Source organism: Hyperoodon ampullatus (assembly GCF_949752795.1).
Source record: "Hyperoodon ampullatus genome assembly, chromosome: 5".
NCBI classification, from domain to species: Eukaryota; Metazoa; Chordata; class Mammalia; order Artiodactyla; family Ziphiidae; genus Hyperoodon; species Hyperoodon ampullatus.
The window spans coordinates 1,078,619-1,097,282 of NC_136918.1; the positions used below are offsets into that span (position 1 = coordinate 1,078,619).

General features: G+C 48.5%; 1 protein-coding gene across 1 annotated transcript in view; it reads left to right on the top strand.

Annotated features, from left to right (window-relative positions):
- The window catches only part of BFSP2 (beaded filament structural protein 2), a gene marked incomplete at both ends in the record, with an annotated part of 69,323 nt that overhangs the window by 25,223 nt on the left and 25,436 nt on the right, over positions 1–18,664 (top strand). Inside the window, 2 exons of the mRNA XM_079704479.1 lie at positions 12,069–12,151; positions 18,297–18,453. Coding sequence (XP_079560605.1) covers positions 12,069–12,151; positions 18,297–18,453 — 240 coding nt within the window. The remainder of the gene's footprint in view (positions 1–12,068; positions 12,152–18,296; positions 18,454–18,664) is intronic.

Below are 18,664 nucleotides of genomic sequence, written 5' to 3' on the forward strand. Positions count from 1 at the left end.
CTCCCAAAGGCTTGCCAGTCTGATACTTGTGAACTGGTTTCTCATCCTTATTTCACGTTTGGCTCTTTAAACACATATCACTTATTCATTCAACAAACATCTATTAAAGGATCATTGTGTGCCTGGTACTATCCAGATAAAGCTGCCTCTTTTACAAGAGAAAACACTGAGCTACTTAGTGTGAGAATCACAGCTCAAACATGGTGGTAAGGCAAGATGGTCGCGTGTGGGTATCGCAGGCATGCCCTGGAGAGAGTAGCACCATGAACATAAAATCGAACAGCTGACATTGTTCTGCAGGCCTGAGGATGCTCAGTTGGAAAATAAAACAACAATTTGGCTCTCTGCCCACAGCTTCTGACAGGGGCACCTCCATCGCAATTCTTAGCAGAAAGAACCTATATTTCACACAGGCATCAGTAGAGTTGCTTAGTAATTAAACTGGTTTTCTGTCTTCTCTTTTGACCTTAGAAAATAAAACATCTGCAATTATAAGAGAAAGACTGAGTGTGAGAAAGAAACTGTCCATAATTTATACAGCAAGGCATACAGCTTTATTGTTTAAAGTTACCAAGATAGCCAATAAATAAAGGAAAAGGGAGGTGGAGTGTGAGTGAGCTAAATCTTCATTTGTCCACCAGGAAGTCAATAAATAATGCCTGTGCCTGACAACTCAAACAATCAAGAAGTTTGTAGAAATATGGGGCAAGCTCTGGGCAAGTGAACAGCTGGGGACTAGGACATGGGGAGAGAAAAATGTGGGAAGGGGAACGCTTTTCTTTACAAGCCTTTATAAGCATCTCTTTTTAGTATTGTTTAACTTTTTAAACCAATGTATGTATTGCTTTGATAATTTTAAAATTGAAATACAGGAAGTACAAAAGAGAGCATCTGAAATAGTTATAGATGAAGTGATATGTATGTAATAATCTCAGAGATAGGAGTAGAGGTCAGTGGGAATAGAGATTTTTTTTAAATTAGCCCTGAGATTGTCATTGTTGAAGTAAGGAGGTGAGTCTCTCTACCTTTATATGTAGTTTGATGGAGTTGAAATTTCCCACAATAAAAAGTTGTTTGTTTTTTTTTTTTGCGGCACGCGGGCCTCTCACTGTTGTGGCCTCTCCCGTTGCGGAGCACAGGCTCCGGACGCGCAGGCTCAGCGGCCATGGCTCACGGGCCTAGCTGCTCCGCGGCATGTGGGATCTTCCCGGACCAGGTCATGAACCCGTGTCCCCTGCATTGGCAGGCGGACTCCCAACCACTGCGCCACCAGGGAAGCCCTAAAAAGTTCTTTTGAAAAAAGAAAAAAAGAGCAATGAGCTGTGTCAGTCTGATACAGATTAAATTCAGCTGGGCCACTTAGTTCTGGGGGCAAGTTCCTAAACTCTCTGGGCCTCAGTTTCCCCATCTGTATAATGAAAATTATACAGATGCATCCATTCTGAGGGCAGAGATGAGAGACTGTACCTGTCTCAGGGACACACATGTTAGTGGTGGAGAAAGACAGAAAAATGTCAGAATAAAGTCTAACATGACAACTACAGTGATAGAGGTATACCCACAGGGAATATGGGAAGTGTAGAGGATGACCAGGGGAGCCTGAGTTGGTTTTTTAAAATTTATTTTATGGAAGTATAATTGATTTACTATGTTGTGTTAATTCCTGAGCTGGGTTTTGAAGGATGGGTAGGAGTTCACCTGGCAGATAAGGAAAGCATGGAGGCTGGATGGCCTAGTTAGGTCATGACACACAGAGGTAGCAACATGAGTCAAGGTCTGGAAGCTGGAGAGGCCCACGTCTGTTTAGAAAAATAGTTCCGCCTATAGCAGGGGAGAGAAGAAAAGATAAAGCCAGAGTGAAGAGCAGAGCCCAGTTGTGAGGGTTTATTCAAGAGCACACACCCCTGAATAAGTTCAGACTGCATCTTAGTAAGTTCATTCCAGTAGAAAGGGGACTGAGAAGCTGGAAAGCAGTTGCTCCAAATCTAGGAAGCAAAGAGAGACAGGGATATCACAGAGGGAGACCAGCTGGCTGCCCAAGCAGAGCCTCCCAGGGTCACTGTATCTTGATGTGCCTGGTGCTCAAAACTCAGATTTTATTAGGGCATGTGTAGAAAATTAGGCCCTGTCCATGACACGTACACCCAGGCTTACATACTGGTGTGTACCGTGGCAGTTAAACTCTTTAGTGCCCAAAGCAAGCCCTCCTATATCCAGCCAAGGTAGCTGCAGGCAGGATGCTGGGTGAGCCCGGAGCCAGAACTTGTGGGAACGGGATGAGGGAGGCCTCCACGGAAGGTGAAGCCTAGGGGACTTTGTCCTCCTCGAGACAGAGGACAGCCTCTGGGGACCAGGTGCTCCCGACCGCCCAGCACTGTGAACACCGGCACCCACCAGTTCTGGCCTCTCACTCCACGCTCCTCCGACCTCTCCTACTAAGACCTTCCCTCAGCCAGAGCGCGGTGTGATGTTGAGGTCAAGGCTTACATGCAGTACAGCTCAGAAGTGCCCACCCTCCTGAACTTGCCCGGAAGACCCGACCTTAGCCCTCAGTGTGCCTGATTCTCCCGGGACCCACAGTGGCTGTGACCGTGCTTGGGGGGCAGCTGTCTGGGACATGGCACCCTCTCCGCTACCTGATGACACGTCCCCTAACTCCATTTGCAGATGCAACCTTAACTCACTGCGTGGGCTTCGTATTTTCCATCTTCAGGTAACAACTATCAGGTTGAACCAGAAAAGACCGATTGGGGCTCGAAGCAAGGCTGGCTAAGGGACAGGAATGGGGTGAAGCTCATCAGTGTGGGGAGTTGATACGTTCTGATTTGGGAGCGAAGGGGAGGGAGGTACCAAAGATGATTCTCAGGTTGGAACCAGGTAGGAACCTGGGTGTCCCCGGAGGGTCTCGCCTTCCTCATGGTTGTCCATGAAGAAGCAGCACGACTTCTGGGCTCCTTAATCCAACTGTGTGTCCTGTACCAGACACTGTGCTGGGGATGAGCAACAGCAGGACAGAAAGGCGGTGCCTGGCCTCAAGGAGTTTATATTCTGGCAGCAAAGACAGAGATAACAACTAATAGAATAAACCAAAAATTGGTAATAATTACAAGCTGTGGGAAGTGTTTTAAAGAAAGTGAACAAGGCAGAGAGGGGCAGAGAGGAAGGAGGTCCTACCTTAGCAGGGTGATCAGGACGAGGGAGCCACCCAAACACAGGAGAGGGGAGAACAGTCCAGGCACAGGAGTCTGCACATGCTGAAGCCTCAAGGCAGGAGAGGGGCCCGCGTGGTCCACAAAGACCCAGCACCGGCAGGGTGGAGCCTGTGAGCAGTGGGAAGGTTGACGCACATGCAGGGCCTTGAGGGCCGCTGTCAGAAGCTTGGATTTTATCTTAAGCACAAGAAACACCTCAGAAGAGTTTTAGTTTAATTTAATCAGAGTGACATGATCTGATGTGAAGAGTTGAAGAAAATCACTCTGGAAGCAGGATGAAGAATGGACTCAAGCAGGAGAGGACAGGGGATTAGGAGGATGTTGCCGTGGGGTCGGAGGGCGTGATGGGGGTGTGCAGCAGGGTGACAGCCGTGGAGATGTGAGAAGTAGGTGGACCTGAGATACATTGGGGCAGGGGGTGGGAATTGACTAACCTTGGTGTTGGATTAGATGCGGGAGATGAGACAAAGCGTGATGTCAAGACTCCCTGGTTTCTGTTAGTACTGTTTTACTGGCATAGAGCTGGGGCGGGTGGCGGGGAGGTTGCGGTTTGCTTTTAGGGGACAAAGGTTCCGTTTTGGTCACGTTGAGTTTGAGACATCTGAGCCAAGTAGAGAAGATGTCGAGGAGAGAATGGTACGCAAGCCTAGAGTAGAAAGGAAGGTTCTGAGCTAGAGATAGAAACGCAGAAGTCATCCGCACATACATTTCAAGCCATGTGAATGGATCAGATAACTCAGTGATTAAAGAGAAAAAGCCTCAGGACCCAGTCCTGAGAACTCTAGCATTTAGAGGTCAGACAAGGGAGACAGACTTCATGCAGGAGGAAGCCGAAAGATGGCCAACAGAGTAGAAGGAAGAGCAGGGGAGAGTGGCTCATGGAAGCCAAGAGAGGAAAGTGTGTCTAATGACAAACATAGCGGCACGTCAGGATGAGCACAGAGGAGCATCTGGCTGGCTGGTGACGTGCTGGCCTTCACCATCCTGGTGAAGATGCAGTAAGAGTGGGGTACAGGGACAGATGATGATTTCTTGTTCATTTATTGCTGGAAGCAAGTCATGCTGAGCATTTATCCTAAACTTGAAAGTCAAACAAACGTGAGCAGTGTTTCTAGGGCTCTTGTATCTGCCAGTGCACCAGCTGAGTCTCATTTCCCAGGGCCCAATCTTCCCCACCTCCTCTCTCACCTGCAGCTCTGGTTGCTGGGATGCCAATATCATTAACTCCAAATAAAGCCCTAATTATACCCTTGGGCCCAAATGATAACCCTTTTGAAAATGCGTCTCATCCTTGCCTTTTTGAAACAGAATGAAGGTTAAATCCCTCACCTGCCACCACCAGCTCCATTTATTTTTATAACTGCCTCCGCAGTGAGGATGGCAGTAGGAAAGGGTAAAATCCTCATCGTTGTAGTACCAGGGACCAGGGCTTTTCAAATGACTATGGATGGAAAAACTGAAAGAAAAATAACATGAAGCCACTAGATAGAAGTCTTCATTCAGCCAACTGTGCATCCAGAAAAAGCAGAGTGGGAACAGTGCCAGACCACACATGCCCAGCAGACTCACTCAGCAATCACTGAACAACTGCTCTGTCCTAAGACGAACAACAACCATAAAGATGGCTACCATCCATGCTTAATCTGCTCCAGGCATTCAGCCAGTGCTTCGCATGCATCAGCTCATTTGTTTCTCACAACTATCCCAGGGGGCAGGGAGTGGCATTATCCACATTCTACCGATGAGGAAACTGAATCTTGTCCCCGTAACTGGCCCAGATTGGTGAGGGAGGAGCTGGGGTCAAGAATAGGCCCATGTGGTCATTGCCTGCTTACTGTTTACACTGCGTGGAGAGACGGGGACATGCTCCGCTGTAGGGGGAACGTGACCCAGATGCAGGATTATTCAAGGAGGGAGTTAGGGAGACAGCTAGGGCCCATGTGCAGCCAGTAGCTTTGGCTAAAAGCCTAGGGGCCATCCTCAATTCCTCTCCCTCACTCTCCCCACGACTGCTCCATCTCCACCATCCCTCAACCACCCTAGTCAAAGCCGCCCTCACCTCCCCTGGATGAGTGCAGGAGCCCCCTAGCTGGGCCCTCGGCATGGCCCCCTGTGTCCCACAGGAGCCAGGGGGATCCACTTACCACGCAGGTTACCCCTGTGCCTGCTCAAAACCTTCCACTGGCATCCCAGCAAATGCCACTTCCTCCCCACTCTTCCCAAGGCCTTTCCCCCAGGATCTGGTCTTTGCCTGCCCTTCTAACTGCATCTCCTACCAGAGCTGCTGATTCCCCAAGACCAGCACAGAGCCTGGCACAGAGGAAATAATAATCACGTGCTGAAGACATGAAGGCAGTAATGGATGAGCGAATAAAGAAGCTTCATAGAGGAAGCCACGTTCGAGAGGAGCGTTAAAGTGGGGAAGGGTTTCTCAGGTGGCCAGGGCCAGGGAGTGTCAGGTGGTAAGGCCAGGTGTTCTAGGCAGAGGCAACAGCGTGGGTCAGGACCACAAGGAGGTCCAGGAGCAGCCTGGGGGCGGCCTGAGCAGGACCGGAGGCAGGTCTGTGCAAAGCAAAGGCTGTCAAAGTCGAGTGTGCATCGTAAGTCCCTGGAAAGCATGTTAAAAAACAGCTCATTAGGACCCACTCCAGAGATTCTGACTCAGACATCTGAGGTAGGGTCTGAGAATGTGCATTTCTCACAAGTTTCAGGTGGCGCTGATGCTGCTGGTCCAGGGACCACACTTTGAGAACCACTGGTGTAAAGTCTGCTAAGGAAGCGTCCACGTGGAGGCTCAAAGGAAGACAGCTCCAGGGAAGTCAGAGGAGGCGGCTGCCGGCCAAGCCCGGAGCAGCTTGAGCCGCCCCAGCCAGTGGGCAGCACCCCGCCCTGCACCGCCCCTCACAGAACACACCCCTGCCCCCCATGACCTCTGACTGCCGTTCCCCTGCCGCTCAACCCCAGCTACTCTCATCCACAGCATTTTAGGCTTTGAAGGTGAATTTTGTTTCTGGCTCCAGCAAAATGAATGGGTCCTAATCCCTTAAAGCCAGCTAATCTCACATAGCGATTCGCACTGCTGCTGCTATGACAGTGCCTCTTTTCAACAGAAGACCTGGTGTTAAGTTACGTAGCCTCAATGGTAGGAGTCCCAGCTCTGTTTGGGCAGAAGAACAGGAAGGAGAAGATGTCACCTGCTGGTGTCCCCAGCACACCCTGTGCAAGCTGCTAGCCTGCCCTCCCTTAAATCTGCACTTGAATGCAAATGTTACATCAGTTTATACTTTTCTCCTACTAGAAAAGTGGGCAGGAGTGGTCCCAGGGTCACGGGTAAGTGTGTTTGTATTCACAGCATCAGGCAGGGACTGTCCATTTGGTATTTTTATCACCTTCTCCCCTGGAAAGAAAAGGTGGTCAGAGAAGTGAGGTTAATTTGCATCCACCTCAGCCATAAATCCAAGAAGACCAGATAGCTAATGTACATCTCTCAAAATGTTAAACACAAGTGCCCTCTCCTCTCTAGGGCCTGACAGCAAAGTTCGCAGCCGCAGAAGCCCCCTGGGCCTTCAGAGTCGGACCGCAGATCTGCCTCAGCTCTCCTCAGCCTACAGGGCTCGGAAATGAAAGCTCAGGGACTTGGAGTGGGAGACGGTTCGGTTTGATTGGTTAGCGTCCTCACACCCGGTAGGGAAGATGCCTCTTTGTCTTTGTGATGCAGCCCAAATAGGAACCAGGAGTCCTGACTGTTCTATGTTACAGCAAAGGCAGACAACAGTCCTCCACAACAGAGTCCCTCTTGATTCTGATCTGACTCAGTTTCCAAAACAGATGACAGAGATATGCATACTTTCAAGTCACATTAACCTGGTTTGGCCTTCTGGCTCTGCCACATTCCAGCTATGCGATTTGGGCAATTATCATCTGCTCGCTGAGCCTCGGCATCCTCATCCATAAAATGATATCAGCTAGAGGAGGGCCGTGAGCATTTAGTGAAGTCATGAATATTGAGTACTGGGTGGAAGGTGGGGAACAGTCAGCGAGCTGGGATCTGTATAACAATTGGCTCTCCATGGATGAAACGCTCTACTTTATGGTGTTCGCCAATTTCCCTAGTGTAGCTACTCTCACCACAGCTGACATCAAGCTACCAGCATGAATCCAGAGTTGGGAAGAGATGCATTGTAGGACAGCGTTGCATAGTGCTCCCACCTGTCGACTGAAGAAAAACACACAACTTAGAAGTTGAGAGTTAAGTTTTATTAGGGAACCTTACTGAGGAATATAGCCCCAGAGACAGCCTCCCAAATAGCTCTGAGGAGCTGCTCAGAAGAGGTAAGGTAAGAGGCAGGATATATTGGAGTTTTTTGCTGGAAAACAACATGAGGTCGAACATCAAAAGATGACTGCTAGTCACAAGAAACTGACATCTCAAGTTGATGATTTTAGTGCTTTTCTATATAAAGGACGATGCAGAGTCTGGGCTCATTGAAGTTATTTCTGCAATGTGCATCTTAACTCTCTGGGGCCAGTATCCATAGCACAGAAGACTTCTTGTTTTTCTCCACCCTGAGTTCTCTGGGTGCACCATGGGGCTGGGGGCAGCTGCAGGGGCTGATGGCCGGGTCCTTGTAGAACTGGAATGGTGGGCAACATTCTTTGTTTACTGGAATGGCAAGCAGTGTTCCCTGTCCACACGTCATTACAGATACAATAGAAGCAAATGACCTCAAAAGCAGAGGTGACCGTCAAACATAGTAAAACAATTAGGAAATGATGAGTAGTCATTACCTTTGTATTTTGAGTATTTGTTACCTTTGTTTTTAGTATAATTTATGTAATTGTAAGTTCACATAATTAAAATGTTCAGGGTGGCTGTGTTTACCAACCGGCTCACGAAACTCCTGAGATATTTATTTAACAGTCTGCCCTGGCAAGCAGGTACCAGCCAGCTCCAGCATGTGAGTGGGCCACGCCTGGAGGCAGTAAATCCAACCTCTCTCCCTCTTCCTTTCCTGTCCTCAGGCCCGGGGAAGGTTTCATGGTTTTCCCAGGTATAGAGACAAAGATGGTCCCTGTCCACTGCAGGCACCACACTTACTTTTGGCCTTGGCCACCATCCCAGTCCTCAGCCTGTGCTAAACCTCAGCCAACGCCCCAGCCCTGGACCCGCCGCCTGGCCCTTTCCCGGCTGGGGGCGCTGAGCCCCTCCTGACACCCAGAGGACGTGGCTTCTGTGGGGCCGAGGGGCCGCGGGAGGACAGAGGAAGCCTCGCTATCCTCAGCGATGGCCTGGAGGTCTATTTTAGGATCCAGTCTGTGGAGATGGGGAAGCAGGGCCAGCAAACTGTGCTTTGGCAAGTCAGGGCCTATAATTACCCTCCACTTGAGGGTCGAATAAACCCCTGGTTGTTACCAAACAACAGCGAAAGCAGGAACCTCCAGCTTCCCTGAGCCCAGAGCTGCCCAGCCTCCTTGGACAGACATTAGACAGAACCTCCCCATCTGCTGGGCAGCGTCCAAAGTGTCCCAGTAAGGAGAAGCAAGGACACAGCCCTGGCCTTGCCTCCCATCAGCCTGTATCTCCTACCGACTCCTGCACCGTTGCTCCCGGCAGCCTTTTACTTATGAAGAGTCTGCAGTCCGCTGGGCAGATGTCACCGATTCACACACAGGGGACAGTTGCTGCTGGGCAGAGCAAAGCCCAAGTCAAAAGGCAGCACATGAAAGCGGTAGTGTGTTTGCTCTGGACGGTGGGCCATAGGTGACTGCATCCCCAGGCACCTTTCTGCTTTTCCAGAATTGCGTGCCTCTGAGTATGGTACACATACCCCCCACGCCCCAGGGTTGGGGTTTTTACGTTTTCTGTCCACCCCCTGCATTGCATGTTTTCAAAGCAGAAACAAAACAGAGCTGTACCCACGTGAAGAGTTTAAGCCTCAAGCTCCCTCACTTGCACGTCCCCCTTTGTATTAGTAATTTTTTATTCTTTTTCGTAAAGGCAGTCTCCCAACTTGTACAAGCTCCAGGCCCACATCTGCCCGCATCTGGCCCTGCATGGCCACCTACTCTAGAGCATTTTGGAAGCCATCATCTCTGTAGCTGGGGTTTTTGAGCCCACAGTCTGGACACCTGCTATGACTCAAGGTCCCGTGCTAGGGTGGAATATTTGCCATGGGCACCATTGTGAGAAAACAAGCAGGGTAATTGTCCTGGGCTGCAAATTCATCATCTGCGAAATGGCATCATGGAGCATCCAAAGACAAGGAAAGGGGCTCCTAAATGTGGGTGCAGCAGCGTGTGAAGGAAGACCAATAGAGGGCTATAGGTCAGAGCAGCCAAAGCTAGTTCTCAGAGGCCTCACATAGCCAGAGGCTTTGAATGAACTATACTCAACGATATTAACTCAATGTTCTTATTTTCTGTATTTTTTTTTAATTAATTTATTTATTTTTGGCTGTGTTGTGTCTTCGTTTCTGTGCGAGGACTTTCTCTAGTTGCGGCGAGCGGTGGCCACTCTTCATCGCGGTGCGTGGGTCTCTCACTGTCGCAGCCTCTCTTGTTGCGGAGCACAGGCTCCAGATGCGCAGGCTCAGTAGCTGTGGCTCACGGGCCCAGTTGTTCCGCGCCATGTGGGATCTTCCCAGACCAGGGCTCGAACCCGTGTCCCCTGCATTGGCAGGCAGATTCTCAACCACTGTGCCAACAGGGAAGCCCCATCTTCTGTATTCTTGATGCTGTGGCAGCTGGGGCCTCACTGACAGGGAGAGACGGCCCCATTGCAGGGCTAGTGAATCCTAGAGATAAGAACCACTTACCTGTGAGCGAGCCTTTGAGATGCAAACCAACCCATCCTGAGTCAGTACCCCAACCTGCCTCCCCTTGCTGGGGCTCACACTCCAAGAGGCAATATTCCTCTGCTCTGACCACCCAGGGCTGGGTACCAGACAACAAGGGACCACCCTATAGCCCAGAGACCATTGAAGTTATTCAAACCAGCCAATCCCAGCTGCTTGCACTGCTGTGCCCGTTCCTTCCCATGAAAACCACAATAAAGCCTTTGCCCACGCTTTCCCCTCGCGCCTTCTGCTTCCTGACCAACCTGGTTCGTCTCTGTGTTGCCCTACATGGTATGGCTGCCCCCTCCTCTTGGGAACTGTAAGTAACAAGTGGTCTCTGCAATGTCAGTTGTCTCCTGATCTGTTGGCCTCTCCATACCAGCATAAAAACAAAATCCCAGGTACATCTTAAAACATCCTTCTTGGGGGCTTCCAGAACATGGTCTCCAGACCTGGGACAGGGGAAGACTGGGAATAGCTCACCCCTGGTCACACACTTCATTCATGCAGGCATTCACTCAACAGGTGTTGATGGAATGTCCACCACAACCAGAGCTTGGAGACACAGCAATGAACAAGGAGTTGACCCTGGGAAGGGCCACTTCAGCACAGTGGGTTGAGGGCTTTGCTGGGGAAACCGAGGGAGCACAGGCGTGGACCAAGTTCCAGATCTGGGTGGACGGGATGGTGCTCCCCTGTTCCAGTAGGGTCATCCTGTGTTGTTTGTCCACTTCATTGAATTTCCCACCCGCAACCTCATCTTCTCTCCGCTGCAGCCCTGCCCTGATGCATACTGGGGAGCAGGCAACTGGGGTCTCCCCGTCCCCGTTCTTTCTCATCTTACTCCGGTCTCTGACCTCTGGTGCCAGAAGTCCTCCACCAAGTCGGTGAAGAACTTCCAACTCATTTACTTTCAAGAGCAAAGGACTGATGAGAGCTTAAAACAGTGATTTACAACCTTGTTTTTCTTTCAGTTTTATGTATTTTTATTAAACATAATTTACATATAGTAAAATACACAAATCTTAATGGTACAGCTTAACAAATTGTTACCTATTATACATCAATGTAATCACCAGATCCAGATATGGAACATCTTTATCACTCCAGAAAGTTTCCTCAGATTTGCATCCTTATTTTAAAGTAACAGTTAGTTTATCCCCCATCCCAAGCTGAAGATTATCCGAAAGCCAATATGTAAAAAATATATTTATTTTAAAAAGAAGTTTCTCAGGTTAAGAAGATGACTATCCTCCGAATCCCCACCTGTGGGGAACCCTGAGGGGTGCTGAGGGCCAAGTTTGAAAAATCGTTCTTCTCCATGAAACCCCCGAACTGTATGTACAATATTTATGTACATACATAAACTGTATGTACAATGTTTATGTTCACATGTATGTTCTGAGGGTGGACAGAATTCTAGAGCTGAGCTGTCCAGTTCTGGAGCCACCTGTGGCCACCTGTGGCTATTTAAATGTAAATTAGTTAAGATTAAATAAAAGTAAATGTTCAGTTCTTCAGTTGCCTTTGCTACATTTTGCGTGCTCGGTAGCCACGTGTGGCCACTGTGTTGGACCACACAGTGTAGAACAGTTCCATCACCACCGAAAGTTCTATTGGATAGCACTGGTCCGGAGATTTCATCAGCTTCCCAAAGGCATCCATGACCAGAAAATGTTAAGAGACACTAGGTCAAGCCAGTGAAACTTCATTTAAGGAGCCAGAGATTTCACTAGAGAGCCGAAAGCTCATCATTGTGACAGAGGCCACAGACAAGTCTGCCTTGAGTAATCTTTTCGCTCCAAAAATCCAACCCTAAAAGCCCTTAGAAGACACTGAGATTTTATGTTTTAGTGTCTATCTCGCCGCCTCCTTCTTAGAGAGGGACACTTGAATTCTAAAAACATTTGCCATTAGAAAGTGCTCTCAGTGTCCCAGAGCCTCTGTGCCCAGCGTGAGGCACCATTTGAAGTAGGAAGACATCGCAGTGACCTTGTCCTTTGTTGTGTGGTCGTTCTAGGTGGGCGACGCAGTCCTGGAAAACGCACGGCTCATGCTGCAGACGGAGAATATCCAGGCTGGCGCGGATGACTTCAAGGAGAGGTAACACTCCACAGCCGAGGGGACAGTCCCTCCGTGCCCCAGACTCCTGGGCCACTCGGGTAATGCGGCCCCAGAGTCTGCAGCATGCACCCTAGCCTCATGGAAGGCTGGGTGGGATAACAGCATCCCCAGGAGAATCCAGAGCCAAGACTATCTGGCTCAAACCCTCCTTGTAGACACAAATCAGTTCCAAGGCCTCAGAGATTTTGCCAGTGTCACTTGGCTTAGAGCAGAGGTCTCAAAACCTAGTGTTCATGAGAATCACCTGAGAGACTGATAGAAAACGCAGCTTGCTGTGCCCACCCTCAGAGTTTCAGATTCAACAGGCCTCAGGCGGGACCTAAAACTTACATTTCTAACCAGTTCCCAATGATGCTGATCCTGTTGGTCCTGGGACCAAATTTTGAGAACTACTGGTTTGGAGCAATGCTTCTCAATCCTGGCTGCATATGAGAATTACCTGGGCCCTTCAAACTGCCAGCTCACAAGCCCCACAGACATTAGTGGGGGTGGGTCCCGGCCTCTGTATTTTTAAAGTTCACCAGGCTTTCTTATGTCCATCCAGCCTTGAGAGCCACCTCTTTGGAGTCTAATAGTGTTTCCTATAATGTGGCTGATGAAGGTCAATTTAAGCGGTATAAAGATAAACGTTTTAATTTTAATAGTCATGTAGTTACTTATTTATAAATTTATCTATTTATTTATTTATTTTTGGCTGCACTGGGTCTTTGTTGCTGCACACAGGCTTTCTCTAGTTGTAGTGAGCAGGAACTACTCTTTGTTGCAGTGCACGGGCTTCTTATTGTGGTGGCTTCTGTTGTTCCGGAGCACAGGCTCTAGGCGCACGGGCTTCAGTAGTTGTGGCACAAGGGCTCAGTAGTTGTGGCACACAGGCTTAGTTGCTCTGCGGCATGTGGGATCTTCCCAGACGGGGAATCGAACCCGTGTCCCCTGCATCGGCAGGCAGATTCTTAACCACTGTGCCATCACGGAAGTCCCAGTCATATATTTATATATTTTTTTTTAATTATTATTTTTTTTTGCGGTACGCGGGCCTCTCACTGTTGTGGCCTCTCCCGTTGTGGAGCACAGGCTCCGGACGCACAGGCTCAGCAGTCATGGCTCACGGGCCCAGCCACTCTGCGGCATGTGGGATCTTCCCAGACTGGGGCACGAACCCGTGTCCCCTGCATCGGCAGGCGGACTCTCAACCACTGCGCCACCAGGGAAGCCCCATATATTTATTTTTATAGTTACCTTCTGTTTATGGCCCATGAAACTGTTTTTCCACTACAGTACTACCATTTATAGTGGCAATTTAAATTTTATTTAATATAAAGAGCTTTTAAAGTTTATTGATTTAAGATTTACTCTTTAAGTACATGAATTTAAGTAACAACATAAAATAAATAATGATACAGAAGATACACAGTTAGTGCAAAATCGTGTAAGTGAGTGGGGTTTGCAAAACACTGGCCTAATGGAGAAGCAAAATGAAGATGCCCCTTTTATGGATGAACACAGTGATTTTGAGAATATTTTGAGGGGAAGGTGTCCTGGGAGCTGAGCAAATGGGTGGATGATGGGATTGTTATTCCCTAAATTAGCAAAGATGAAGAGAAAGGCATATAGTTAGGAGTCTGTGGGGAAGACCATGATCCCATGGCCATTCTTATCTTAGGAATAAGAAGGGTGCTGTGATGAAACAGGGAATGTCCACCATCTCCTCAGATCCCCAGTCACTTCCTTTCTTTGAGACCAAGCTTACCCACCTGCTAAAAGGCCTCCTTTCATGCCACTCTGGAGTCAAGGAGACTCTCAACCAACCAGGGCTGCCGTCTTGCTCAGCACTGGTAGCCAAGGTCAGAGGCGCACAAAGAAGTGCAGCCATCATCCAGCCACTGACAACTCTCTGCATGGTAAAGACAGATGCCAACTGGGACTTCGCTGGTGGTCCAGTGGTTAAGACTCCACACTCCCAGTGCAGGGGGCCCAGGTTCGATCCCTGGTCAGGGAACAAGAGCCTGCATGCTGCAACTAAAAGATCCCGCATGCCACAACTAAAAAGATCCCACATGCCACAACTAAAAAAGATCTTGCATGCTGCAACTAAAGATCCCATGTGCCACAACTAAGACCTAGCACAGCCAAATAGATAAATAAATATTAAAAAAAAAAGACGCCAATAGACATCAAACTATTCACACTAAATTTAAGGTAGAATTTAATTAAGTGTGATAAAGGTAGCATCTGACTGAAATGTTTTTCACTCATTCATTCATTTATTCCTTTTGGCATGAATTCATTCATTCATTTGTTTATTCATTCATACATACCTTTGTCCTGCCATTCAACAGAGTAGAATGTAAACTCACCGAAAGCAGGGGCTTGGTCTATTTTGTGCCCCAGTGTATCACCAGCACCTAAAAGAGTGCCAGCACAAGATAGATGCTCAGAAAATATTTATCGGGGGCTTCCCTGGTGGCGCAGTGGTTGAGAGTCCACCTGCCGATGCAGGGGACACGGGTTCATGCCCCGGTCCGGGAAGATCCCACATGCCGCGGAGCGGCTAGGCCCGTGAGCCATGGCCCCTGAGCCTGCATGTCCGGAGCCTGTGCTCCGCAATGGGAGAGGCCACAACAGTGAGAGGCCCGTGTACCGCAAAAAAAAAAAAAAAAAGAAAAAAAAATTTATCGAATGAGTGAATGAATGAATTCAACAAATGTTTGAATGTCTGCTTTGTGCCAGGCTCCTTGCCAGGTGCTGGGAGTGAAGTGAATCAGGCATGGTTCCTGACCTCAGTGAGCCCACAGTGGGTTAGTGGCAAAGACAGAGGGTGAACAGACAGTGATTACTGAGCAGATGTGCCATCACTGAGATGAGCCCAGATGAGGGGGGTCATTTAGCCTGGTTAGGGAATGTTGACAAGAGATGATGCCTGATTTGGGTCCTAAACTCATGTAGAAGTTGAACAGGCAAATAAAGCAGGCATGACTTTCCAGGCAGAGGGGACAGCGTGTGCAAAGGCAGGAGGACATTAGAAGACATGGTGCGTTAGTGGAATCCCAAGCCCCCCAGGATAACTGGGGCATATAGGGTGCGTGAAGGGGACACAGATCCTGGAGGACCGTGCCAGCCATTCCAGAGGGCTTGAAATTATCTGAGGGCAGAGGAGACCCATAGAAGGGGTTCGAGCAGTGGCTCATCATGACCAGATTTCAGCTTTAAAGGAAGCTTTGTAGGGTGGAGAGGACAGGCAGGCCAATGAGCAGGAAACAATGGGAGTGAAGGGTTTGGACGGACGGAGAGGCAAGGTCTGGATTGGGAAGTAAGCTGAGATCGGATTGTTGCGGATGACACTGAAGGCGTCTGAGCAAAGGAGTGACTCCTTGTGGTTAAGGAGAGTCACTCTGGGGGCGGTGCTGTGGGCCTAGGAAGACAACGAGAGGCGTAGTTCAGGGCCTGCCTGGGATGGTAGCAACGGGCAGACTTGAGGGGTGGGTTAAAGAACTAACCGGCTGGATTTGAAAATTATCTACATAGATAGCCTGAAAAGAGAAGGTTAAAGGTAAGTTCCAGACTTTGAACTTGGGTAATCTAGAAGGTGATTCTTTGAATGAAATAGAAAATTGGGGAGGGAACATTTACCTAAAATTCAGGGTTTGATAATAAGTTTGGTTTTGAGGAAGCTGAGTAGAGCTGATGGTGGAGCAACCAAGCAGAAATGATGGAATGCCATAAACAATGTTGTGTTAGAGTGGCCTGCAGGTCAAGGCAAGACAGCTCTGGGTGTCATGAGCACCCAGGGGTTCTAACCGAAGCACCATTCAAAATGGGGCAGTGAAAAAAATGCTCAAAGTGGAACAGCAGCCTTGGGGGATATCACAGAGTTATCCCTCAGAGGACTGCCAAGAAAACGGTCTGTAGGAGACCAGAACCTCCAGTCATGCTGAATGGATCATGTGCTGAAAGGGACCAGGCTCCCTGGAGAGGTGAGCAAAATAGGACTCCAGAGGCACGTGGGGGATTCTTCCAGCTTGGGTCAAAAGAGACTAATCCCCGTCATATGAGTGGGTTTCCATTTCAGCTGGAAGGATAGGACTTGTTTCCAAAAGAAGTAATGTTAATAAGAACGCAATCCTTCAAAAAGAATAAATTTGGGTAGAAAATCTAATTCCACATATAGAGCACAGAAAAATGCTTCAGAAACCAGCCCCCTAGTGCTGATTCAAATGTACAGGTCCAGCTCCGAGGGAAGTCTCTGGTGGTATGCCATAGGACTCTGTTTTTTTTAACTGCAAGGTGCTCGACAGCAGGCGTGGCAAAGTGGCAGATGGGACAAAGCCAGTTGGGGTGGTGAAGGGTAGAATGACAGGATCACGATTCTGATCCCATACATTGGAACAATGGACCAATGACATGGAAAGAGGAGAAACATAAGCTCCGATTCCTGGGTTCAAATACCAGTTGCACCCAGGAGGACAGGGAAATTGGGCTGAAAGTAGCTTTTGTGAAAAATGTTCAGGACGTCTACTTGGTAGGAGACTCAATATTAGTTAGCAGCAAATACAGCTAATCAAAATGAAATGAGCAAACATACAAACAAACAAAACCCACAATACAAATCTTAGGATCCGTGATGAATAGAATTAAAGGGTTTAAACAAAGGAGCAGACAGTCCCACAAGATCCTGAAGTAATCAGGTAACATCTGGAGTTTTGCATTTCTTTCTCTGTATCACATTTTAAGAAGGACACAGACCAACTGGAGCATTTCAAGTCGTTCCAAAAATATATCTTAAACCTGCTGCTGCAAAAACAAAAATGAAAAGGTCATAGTCCCTGCCCTCAATAATGACAAATACGAAAACCCATTTGCATGAAAAATGGAGGAAGGAAGTAGGAATGCTTAACCTGAGGACACAAAGTCTTGGAGGGGTGTAGGGGATGGAGATGGGGGACAGGAGAGTGACATAGGAAAGTGTCTCCAAATATTTGTAGGACTGCCAGCGGGAGGGTTAGACCGACGTTGGGTGTCCAGTGGTGGAACTCAGACTCTTTCAGGAACAGAGACTAAAGCTCTTGAAGGAAGCAATTTGCAATAGTTAGAGCTGTCCAAAAATGGCATGATGGCCTTGGGAGATGATGAGGTCCCCGTTGCTGGAAGTATTGAAGCGGAGCCTGCGTGATCACCTATCAAAAATGCCATCAAGGGATTGTCACCAGGCAGGAGTTTGCATAGCTGAACATGAAAATCCTTTAAAATTCTAAGACCTTAAGAGACTTTCTGAAATGAGAGGTGTGAGATTCCTCCCTTCTGTGGATGGATGAAGGTAAGGTGTGAGATTTGGCTGAGTGGAAGGCCATGGAAGAAAGGAGTGCCGCTGGGAGAAACTGCCAAAGATGTTGGGTAGTTTCAGACTTGTGTCTGCGTGTATATGTGTGCCTGTGTGTTTTTGCATATTTCGCATGCAAATCCAGGTTTCTGGTTTCTCAAGAGAAGGGCGTACCCCTTACCACGCCGCAGTGATGGGGAGGGCTGTGCAGCAATGCCCCTTTAGGTGAAGCATGTGCTATCCTACACCTGTCAATCCCCACCTCTTGCTGTTGCCCAGACCTGGCCCTCATCCCTCATCTACATTCCCCACTTGGTCCCTGAAGGCATTTGGGTTTGCAGCCACGGTCCTGAAATTTTACCTGGGCTTTTTGGGAGAGGAACCATGCATGTTCTTCATTTGGGGATCACCAGCACACAGCCTGGGACTTAGCAGATTCTCAGTAATGTTCGTTAAAGGATTCCCGGGTGAAAAGGATGTCAGATCAGCATAATGATGACAACACTTGTCCCTTACCTGGATCTGGCCTCTTGGAGAAGCTTTCCCTAGAGCTCTATGCTTCCAGTGCCCCATGAGGATGGCACCTAATTAATCCAGGTGCCCTGTTATCAGAAGTTGGCTGCAATCGCTTTCATTTTAATAAATCAACAGGCAGCAATTGCATTAACAGTGTCCTCATACCCATTGGAACAGTGACTTTTAACATTCATTGCCTAAGTATCCCATAATTGGTCTGTTGGTCACATTTATAATCTGATTATTTTTCTCTGGGGTCACCCAGCTCTGCTGATTGAGTGCCTTTACCTACAGATATGAAAATGAGCAGCCATTTCGAAAGGCGGCGGAAGAGGAAATTAACTCTCTGTATAAAGTCATTGATGAAGCGAATTCGACAAAAAAGGATCTGGAGAGTCAAATAGAAAGCCTGAAAGAAGAACTTGGCTTTCTGTCAAGGAGCTATGAAGAGGTAGGTGAGGGCCGTCACCTGTCGGGCTGAGCTTCACAACACAGGTGACGCTGCGCGTCGCTTGCCCAGGGCTGCAGGCAAAATGCCAGTAAAATATTTCCAACTTCTTGTAGTGGGTGAGGTTACCCTGAGTTTCAAACTCAAATGGCTTCAGGGACCAGGCCGGTACTTAAATGGGGAGGCAGCAGGTCCAAGCAGTCGTGAGTGATGG